The 10,035-nt window shown below is 34.1% G+C and overlaps 2 protein-coding genes across 2 annotated transcripts in view; one reads left to right on the top strand and one right to left on the bottom strand.

Annotated features, from left to right (window-relative positions):
- The window catches only part of LOC111436167 (L-ascorbate oxidase), a 4,208-nt gene extending 2,194 nt beyond the window's left edge, over window positions 1-2,014 (top strand). Inside the window, exon 4 of the mRNA XM_023073878.1 lies at window positions 774-2,014. Within this exon, the coding sequence (XP_022929646.1) occupies window positions 774-1,736 (963 nt within the window). The 3' untranslated portion in view covers window positions 1,737-2,014. The remainder of the gene's footprint in view (window positions 1-773) is intronic.
- Window positions 2,015-4,225: 2,211 nt separating this feature from the next.
- On the bottom strand, window positions 4,226-7,753 carry LOC111436174 (leucine-rich repeat protein 1-like). Its single transcript, XM_023073893.1, has 6 exons — window positions 7,326-7,753; window positions 6,814-6,885; window positions 6,006-6,149; window positions 5,623-5,694; window positions 5,354-5,425; window positions 4,226-4,577 (listed from the first exon to the last, which is right to left on the bottom strand). The coding sequence occupies exons 1-6, from the start codon at window positions 7,550-7,552 to the stop codon at window positions 4,505-4,507; spliced, it is 660 nt and encodes a 219-aa protein (XP_022929661.1). The 5' UTR covers window positions 7,553-7,753; the 3' UTR covers window positions 4,226-4,504.
- Window positions 7,754-10,035: the final 2,282 nt, after the last annotated feature.

Below are 10,035 nucleotides of genomic sequence, written 5' to 3'. Positions count from 1 at the left end.
TTTTTTTTTTTTTTTTTTTTTTTTTTTTTTTTTTTTTTTTTTTTTTTTTTTTTGTCCTTTAATTATATTTATTTTAAAATTAATTTATAATTATTTTTAAAAAATAGAAAATAAAATATTTAGGGTTTAGTGACATTTTCTTTAATTAGTATAAATTTTTATCAATTTTTAATTAAATTACTAAAATTATTATCTAAGTTTCTACGAAAAAAAAAACATTATTTTTGTGGGTTTTTTAAGAATTAATTTCATAAAATTAAGAGGGTAATTACATAAATTATTATTATTTTTTAATTATTAATATTAAAATTATTATCTAAGTTTATATGAAAAAAAACATTATTTTTGTGGGATTTTTTTAAGAATTAATTTAATAAAATTAAGAGGGTAAGTACATAAATTATTTTTTTAAAAAAATTATTATCTAAGTTTATATGAAAAAAAGAACATTATTTTTGTGGGATTTTTTTAAGAATTAATTTAATAAAATTAAGAGGGTAAGTGCATAAATTATTTTTTTTTCAAAGAAAATATTAATAATATTATAATGTTTTTATTAAAAAAAAAACATTATCACAATTATTAACGAAAAAGTAATGTGGGACAGAATTGTTCAATCATACACACAAATAATTATCACAAGTAAAATCTCTGTCTTTTCAACGGTCATAATCAAATAATTTTTTTTTTTTTACAAATTTTTAATTAACTTAAATTTTCAACGTATAATTATTTAGATATTATTTTTTTAATAATTTTTTGTTGTTCTTCAGAATCACCAATTGTTGGTGGTAGAAGCCGACGGTAATTACGTCCAACCATTTTACACCTCCGACATCGACATTTATTCCGGCGAGTCCTACTCCGTCCTCATCACCACCGACCAAAATCCATCGGAGAACTACTGGGTCTCCGTCGGCACCCGCGCTAGGCATCCCAACACGCCGCCGGGACTGACCCTCCTCAACTACCTACCCAATTCCGTCTCGAAATTACCCACTTCTCCGCCGCCGGAAACCCCCGCCTGGGATGACTTTGATCGGAGCAAAAACTTCACTTATAGAATCACCGCCGCTATGGGCAGCCCTAAGCCGCCGGTTAAATTCAACCGTAGGATCTTTCTCCTCAACACTCAGAATGTAATCAACGGCTACGTCAAGTGGGCCATCAACGATGTCTCCTTAGCCCTCCCGCCGACGCCGTATCTCGGTGCCATGAAATACAATTTACTCCACGCCTTTGACCAGAATCCGCCGCCGGAAGTGTTCCCGGAGGATTATGACATCGACACGCCGCCGACAAACGAGAAAACGAGGATAGGGAACGGAGTGTACCAATTCAAAATTGGGGAAGTTGTCGATGTGATTCTACAAAACGCTAATATGATGAAGGAGAATCTTAGTGAGACTCATCCATGGCATTTGCACGGCCACGATTTTTGGGTTTTGGGTTACGGAGACGGGAAATTCTCGGCGGAGGAGGAGTCGTCGTTGAATTTGAAGAACCCGCCGTTGAGGAACACGGTGGTGATATTTCCATATGGGTGGACGGCGATCAGATTTGTGGCTGATAATCCCGGGGTTTGGGCGTTTCATTGCCATATTGAACCACATTTGCATATGGGGATGGGGGTCGTGTTCGCGGAAGGGGTCGACAAGGTCGGGAGGATTCCAACCAAGGCGTTGGCTTGCGGTGTCACAGCTAAATCGCTGATAAATAACCCTAAAAACCCCTAGAAAGAAACCCCTGAAATTCCCTAAGATGGGATAGGGGAAATGTTTTGGTGTTCGGAAGTAATAATATTAAGAATTCGTGTTTAGGGTTTAGGGTTTGTGGAAATGTCTCGGTGTTCGGAGGGAATAATAGTAAGACTTAGGGTTTAGGGTTTAGGGTTTGTGGAAGTAAATTGTTAATCTTTTGTGTTGTATTGTATGAGTTTGCAAATGTTTTTCTTGTATTGTCGTGATTTGTGTAGAGGTTTGTGAACGTAATAAAATGTAATGGGGTTTTGTTAGTTTTTTGTTTCTTCCTCGGGTAATGACCTAAACTTTGAAATCGTTAGTAGTTTCAATGCTGCTCGAGGTCAAGATACGCTTGCAAAGTGCACGTGTTTGGTGTCACAACTGCATTCTTTTGGTAGCGAAATAACGATTATGCAACATTTGTCCAAACCTAACGAATAAGTTAGCCGTGTGAAAATTAAGCACGATTATAACATTTGACACTCGAAGGTATTCTCGGCTAGGCAAGTTAGGCATGTCGGTCACACACCTTCCTTCAATTATTTCACGATAAAATATAATTAATATTTAAATTAATTTTGATTATGGAAATAAAGACATGTCTCACACATGTCAAATAATTAGTGCTAAATTTACCTAATCTATTTGTCCATTTTGGTTTGATTTGATTTGATTACTTTTGAATAAGTGAGTTTTGAAAAACACCATTTGAATTTTGAGCTATAAATTTCGATTTTTTTTTAAAGAACATGATAGTCGTTTCGAGCATCTTCAAAATATTTCATAACATACAGAAATCAGGTGTTGTGTCAGCGAGGACGCTAAACCCGAGCATACGTGAATTTTGAGACCTCTCATCGGTTGGAGAGGGGAATGAAGTATTCTTTATAACAGTGTGGAAATCTCTCCAACCCAAAAGGAAAAGACTAAAAAAGTTATCCAATGCTCTCGGATTGATAGAGCTGACCATTTAATCCAAATTTCTCTCGAGTATTATTATATCCCGACCGTGACCGAACCCTAAAAATAATTTTACGAGAATCTTTACCCTAATCCTGTAAAATGAATTTCACGAGAATGAAGATTGAAATATAGAATGGGTAGGTTTTTCCGACCCCACCCAGTAGAAATTTCTAACAGAGTGTTCATTCATTTCTACCCCTCGAAATGGTCACCACATTCAAAATCGTACGGGAAAAAATATTTTTTAAAAGAAAATTAAAGGATAACACAAGTCATAATAATAAAGAAGAAAAAGATGCATCCCAATATTGAATTAATATAGTAAAATTAATAGTGGTTAGTGAATAATTACGTTTAGAAATCGAAAGGATACGAGTATATATAATGCCACAATATGCATATAATATTAATTTAGGTTAATCGGATGAGTCGGAATATGCTAAGATTATATGACCTTTCGTTCAAAAATATATATTTTAATTAGTTAAGATATGCTTAGATACAAATATGTTTAAATGATATGGTATCTCGATCGAAAATATATTTTTTTAATTATAAAATTTATGAAATCCAGTAACAAATATGAAATACAATTTTAATTTTCATGAAATATTTTTGTTTTCGTATAATTATTTCCAAATGAGCTCGAAAATACACATTATTATGTCATAAGTTATGCTTGTTAAACGATCATGTTGATGATAATTATATATATATAGACGTTAAATTTCACAATACATATATTTGATATTAGTTTTTGGTGAAAATTACCAATATGAGCATAGTTCAGTAGTAACTAGTATATACTTGTTCGAGATTCAAATTTTTTTATTCCAATTTAATATAATTCTATAAGCACCACCACTAATACCAAAATATAAAAAGTAGTCTATGAGAAAATTCATTAAGCTACATAATGGCCTTAGTGGAATTTGGAAATTATCTAATAATACACTTAGTGCAATTCATAATGGGCTTATTTTAATGCTTTTGTAATTACTCTTAATAATGTATTAAATAAACTGATTGTTTGCAAAATTTAAGCCTAAATTTAGTGTCATGGTCAATTTCTCACTAAAAAACGAATAAAATATTTGAAAATGAAAGCCCCGAATGATTCAAATTTCAAATATATATTTTTTTAATTTATTTCTCATATACATCCAAAAATCACAAAACTATCATCATGCAACTGCCAATACCAAATGGAAACGTCTGTCTATGGTTAAAATCTTCAAAATAATATTGCCGTGACGTGACAATGAATAGATAATATGGTATCTTATCAAATATGAATACCAACCTTATTACATTACAACCATCCAAAGGTTGGGTGATTGACATGTTTCATTTGGCAAGCATTGAATGTGCATTCAATGAAGAGGAAGAAAACAGCTTTAATCATAGTATGGGATAGGCCCAACTTAAACAGATAACCTCATCAATGCAAATTCACAAATTTTGACTCCATTCCACAATGGATTCAAAAACGAAAATTACTAAGAAAAGAGAAACCAAAATAAGATAAATTCCTGCTGTCTTTACTGAACAGATAGCAAAATGAATAAACAAGTAGAGACTAGTTGGTAGAATTACATTAGCACAAATTCAATGTCGTGGCAGAAGAAAAATACACGAGTTACAATACAAATACCGAATCATTTGGCGTTACACTTTACAAACACTAATTTGTAATTTTGGATTTAGTAATATAATCCCCAGTTCACTAGAGAGTGAAAATAACACTTTTACTATCTCATTCTGAAGCTGTAATTTTGTAGCATCACCTTACCCTTCTTCTATGTGCAATTTGTGTCATAGCTAGCAAGTCCCAACAATTCTGGTCCTTCCATTCTAGGGTTATTCTCAAAGCTGCACCAAACAAAATAAACGTGAACGGTAATACGAACAAAGCTACAGTGGGCAGACAATGTGCACATGTACTCGTTCTGATTATTTAACTCTTAATTTCCCAGCCTACAAGTTGTAGGCCCAACTCTGAGATGACTTCCAATCATTACAAGTTGTAGGCCCAATGCCCAATAGTGAGATTTACGCCAGCCAACCAATTGAGAAGCTCAGAAGTCAACTAGAGGATCTGAACCAGAATAATGATTTGTGCGAGGGAAGGGTAGATGAGTAATAAGAGCAGTGGCTCCTAGTCATCTATTGTGTGGTTAGGAGTGTGCCGGGAAGGAGGATAGTGATTAGTTAAAGAGATGGTTTAATAAGATGGTGGGAACGCTTTTTCTACTATGGAGTTCAGGCATCTCAAAGGTTATGAAACGGGGCCTAATAATAATGTATCTCTTCTAGATACATTAATTTCAGCGCCTAAGCACAGCAATACAAGGGAATTTAAAACTAAAAACACATGATAAGAGTAACAATATATCTCTTCTAGATACATCAATTTCAGACCCTAACTTTGATCTAAACACAGCAACAAGGGGGATTAATTCCACGGCATATGATAAAAACACATCATAAAAGTACTGTTCATTCTCTCCTCATTTTCCCTGTTGGTTCATGTTTGCAGGAGTTGTTACTCCGCAATCTTCGATGCAATTCAAATATGGAATAGTAATAGAATAAAAACAGGGAGGAACGAACTATGGAATGAGTAAGAAAGAAATACAGAAGCCTACTTGTTTAAAGGTATGTGCTCAAATGGTCCACTGGTTGGTATTGTTCCACACAAGTCATTATTTGAGACATCTCTGAAACAAAGGAGACATAATCCATCATTAAAAGATTGCATGACGTAGCGCAAAATTTAAAGAGTGATCCATCAAAGCAAGGGTTCCTTTTGTGGGCTTGTTTATTTTATGCCCTTGAACATTTTTTCCATATCTCTAAGCGCAGTTTCTTACCCAAAAAAGAAATGGAAAAAGGAAAAAATTATACAAAGACTTACACCACTTTAAGGCTCGTAATTCCAGTAAGTTCTCTTGGAATTGGTCCATTTAATCGGTTGTCATTAAGCCGTCTGCAAAAAAGAATAAAAGTACAGGAAAAAAATATTAGGAAAAGAAAGGGCCACTAGAAAAGAAATTCATCAGAATGTTTTAAAAATTCTGTTCCTAAAACATGGATTAAAGGAAGTTTTTCATTAAAACAATGTTAAGTGGATTATAAAAAATCAAATGTTCACAAGCAATAACTTCTTATAAAATTATGATCATACCATCAATTATCAATACTGTTGGTCAATAAAAATTGGAGATAGAAAGAAAATAAAAACCCTTAATACAACACAACCAAGCTAAACAAGGATGAGCAACATAAAATGAAACTCACAAGAACACAAGAGATTTCAATTTCCCCAATGAAATTGGAATCCTTCCAGTGATGTTGTTGTTATACAAGTCCAAACTGATGAGGCTCTTCAGGTTTCCAAGCTCATCTGGGATAGTTCCATGAATGTTGTTTTTGTAAAGTTCCCTACACATTTAGTAGCCAGAGAGTACAAAAAAATCAACAATCAGAACAAAACCAGATTAAAGTACTAAACCCATGCTCACATAAATGATTAACACATCACAGGAGATTTACATCAGAAGTAATCAAGAAAGTGAGGAACAGACAAATACAAGTTCTAGGGTTAATTTGTGATAGACCTCTCCTTAGATAGACTACTTACTACTCGGCGTTACAAGAAAAGGGTAGCAATGGAATTATGGGGGTACAAATTGGAAAATGGCTAGAAGAGATGTAAGCACGGGCCCATTCAACTGAACTTTGTACTGTATTGGGGTAGGGTTGGGGATAAACTGTTTTAGGCAAGTATAAGAGCTAGTAGGATTTGGAAGTTGTTTGTGGGAAAGAAGCTGTCCAATTCTCCTCAGTGGTATTGTAGTCCTTGAATTCTATCTGCTAGTTGATGAAACTGCCATTTCAAATCCTACTAGTTTTTCATGGATTTTGGAAGTACTTCCATAAGGTAGAAACAAGACCCCAAAAAATAATTCTCTTTCAAGAAACTATTTCAAGAAATAACTTAAATAACCCTATAGAACTATTGACAAATCATATCAATCAAAGAACATAGGTGAAGCTACAATTAGTAGCACCACGAAGAAGGAAACATTAAGATTAAACAACATACAGATATTGCAGGTGCTCGAGCCTTCCTAGTTCAGGAACCAGATGTCCAGACAGATTGGAATTGCCCAAGTCCCTGCAAAATAAAATCGGACTTCTGATCAGCGGCCAGCGCCAACAACAAGCCAAAAGTACACAAGCTTTTAGACAAGTAAAGAGATATGTCCTGAACAAGACTCTAACACCACAGTGTTGGATTTCACTTTCCTCAAAAGACTATCGTCCATCTTTAAGCAGTAGAAATCGTTTCACTTCACAGACAAGACAGACAGCCCCCATCCGACAATAATTAAATACAACGAACAACAAATTTCGCAAAACGATCAATTGAATCCTCGTCCAAAACAGAAAATAATACAAGAACGAAACCGCACAACACAAAAAGATACGAAGACAGTAAAAAATCAACGAAAAGCGTAACGGAAAATTCCAGGATTCTAAATAAAGATCAGATAAAAGAAAACAGTTGAAAAACTAATCAAATAGTAAAAAGAAACAAAGAAACAGAAACCGTACACTCGGGTAACGCGGTTGTCCTGGTTACAAGTGATGTGGAACCAAGTACAGGGGTTGACGAGAGTAGGATCCCAACTCTGAAGCACGTTATCAGGATCGGTCAAGCTCCGACGGAGAGTATAGAGAGCGTCGCCTTCGGAGTTGGCAAAAGCAACCTGCAGAACGGAAGTTAGGGCTACGAAAAGGAGAAAGAAGAAGGAAGAAGTCCAGAACCGAGTCGCCGCCATGGCTAACCCTGAGACTGGATCAAGCGGCGAAAAACCCTGCAATTCAGTGAACTGATGGAAGAAATTTGAACGGAAAATGGTGTAATTTTTGAGAATTTGGATCGAAAAAAGAGAGAGAAAGAGGAAGAGACGGAACGGAAATGGGGGAAGTTGGGGTTTCAGACGTTGGGAATGCCAACGTAAACAAAGCGTGAGCGACTTTCTTGAGATTCTCTTTCTTTTCTTTTTTTTTTTTTTCTTTTCTTTTTTAACATTTTTTTAATTTGTTAAATTTTATTTTTTTAAAATCTTTTCTCTTTAATAATAATTAATTTTTTTTATTTCGTATACAATAGATTTTTAAAAAATTTAGAATTTTAAAAAGACTTTGTCCCGTGGTCTTTGGCTTTCCATTTCGAGCTTCCCCTCAAGGCTTTAAAACACGTCTACTAGGGGAAGGTTTCCACACCCTTATAAGGGGTGTTTTGTTCTACTCCCCAACTAACGTGGGACATCACAATCCACCCTTGGGCCCAGCATCCTCGCAAGCACTTTTTCCTTTCTCCAATTGACGTGGGACCTCACCAAATCCATCCCCTTTGGGCCCAGTGCCTTTACTAGCACACCGTCTCATGTCTACCTCCTTCAGGGAACAGCCTCCTTACTGGCGCATAGTTCGGTGTCTGGCTCTTATATGTCTACCCTTCAAGAAATTGTCTCCGAGACATATAATTTTTTTAAGTTATAAATTAATTTAATTTAGCGAATAAAAATACAAAAAATTCAAAAAAATAATTTTAATATAAAGTCTAAAATAGGAATATAGTGGAAATGATGGAAAGAACGCACAAGCTTTTGGAATTTGGAAGGTCAAGAAATTTAAAGACCCTTTTGTCATTTGTTAATTATTTAAATTGTCCTTTCTCCCATTTGGGTCAAAAAAAGTAAATTACAATATCGTCCATTCAAAATCCATCTCTTTACTGCAAAATTATAGTCGGAATATATTTATTTTATTGAAATTGCTTTCGTCATTTTTGACATTTTTCTTCAACAAAAGGCTCGTGTAGCTGCTGCTTAGGTTCGGTGTAAGCCCTTCTGTAAAATCTCACATCAGTTGGGGAGGAGAACTAAATAAGAGTGTAAAAACTTCTCCCTAACAGACCCATGTTATGGGCTTGGGCTCTGTTACACCTACTTTCATAGAGCCGTGTATTGTAAGTGATATGAACATACCGATATTCTTTTAAAATATTATTGCAATTTGATTCTTCGTGATATGATAAATGAATTGAAAGATTGATGCCATCCTCCGTAATTTTAATATTTTAAAAGGAAAAGAAAAAATAATTTTCAAAATTATAATAATACATGAAAAGACTATATTGCCCTAGTCAATCAAATGTTTTTTTTATATATTTTTTTTTAAATGAAAATTATTTTTTAAAAATGATGACAAAACAAATAATAAAATTATTTATTTCAAAATTTAAGGATTAATTAAAATATTGGTAATTATTTTATTTTTTATTTTAATTAAATTATAAATGAAAATTACGTGGCAAGAGTAATGGAAGGACAAGTTCAATCAATTTGACCAGCTCCACTATCCAAACAACTTTGACTTTTTATTTTTTTATTTTTTTATTTTTTTATTTTTTAAAGTTGAAATTATTTCCAATTTGGAGTTTGGTCTTTGCTTTTCTTCTCATTTATGATATTCTAACCTCCCCACCCACATTCACACTTTTTCGGTGAATTTACTTAAATACCCTCGATTTATTTCAATAATTTCAATAATAACCCTAGTTTATAACTTTATTAAAATTTTAATTTTACAAGCAAAAATAAAATCAACCGTAAAATATATAAATTCAGTTAAATATTTAAGTCGAACGAAAGTCCAAAATACATACTTATTTTTATCGAGGTTGAAGATTCAAATCTCGACATTCATGTTGGTGCTGCTGTGAGACACGGAATCCTCGTTTAAACTGAAAAGTAAAGGAGGACGTGGTAGAGATATTCACGAGGCGAGGCAAGGATAGGGAAGTCTTCTTTGGCCCCGTCCCTGCCTCATATTTCAATCTTTATCTTTACAAAATTTCGTGAGGATTGGGTTCGTGCACACAGTGAGCAGTGGCTAACAGGAATTTGGACATGGTCGAGGGGGGAGTCTTTGTCCCAATTCCCGACCCGTTTATCTATCAAAGAGAGATCTTTCTCCGCTTTTTAGAGATGTCTAGTTAACTTGGGGTAGGACTGGAATCCGAGCCGAAGTTACACAAAAGAGTTTAGTAAAAAGATTAAGCTTTTAAAAATGTGAAAGCCACAAAATGTACAGGAAAAAAAAAATGAAAAAAAAAATAAATAATTATTCCTTAAAATAATTCAAACGAAACATGATTATGTTCGGTGAAAAGATTTGACCTTCTAAATGGAAACCCTAAATATTTGGCTTCTAATCACGGGCTTGTTTACCCTGAACTCGACCACTCGGTTGT

The sequence above is a fragment of the Cucurbita moschata genome, unplaced genomic scaffold (genome assembly GCF_002738365.1).
Source record: "Cucurbita moschata cultivar Rifu unplaced genomic scaffold, Cmos_1.0 Cmo_Scf00003, whole genome shotgun sequence".
In the NCBI taxonomy this organism is placed as follows: Eukaryota; Viridiplantae; Streptophyta; class Magnoliopsida; order Cucurbitales; family Cucurbitaceae; genus Cucurbita; species Cucurbita moschata.
Note: the sequence above shows the minus strand (reverse complement) of the source record. Positions and strands in the feature narration are given on the sequence as shown.

Bases quoted from the DNA above. Each gene is read 5' to 3' on its own strand.
- LOC111436174 (XM_023073893.1), bottom strand. From the start codon at position 7,552: ATGGCGGCGACTCGGTTCTGGACTTCTTCCTTCTTCTTTCTCCTTTTC. The intron at 6,886-7,325 runs GTACGGTTTCTG...TTTATTTTGCAG, and splicing joins GACAACCGCGTTACCCGAGT to GGACTTGGGCAATTCCAATC. The intron at 5,695-6,005 runs GTGAGTTTCATT...TCTTTTTTGCAG, and splicing joins TTGAAATCTCTTGTGTTCTT to ACGGCTTAATGACAACCGAT.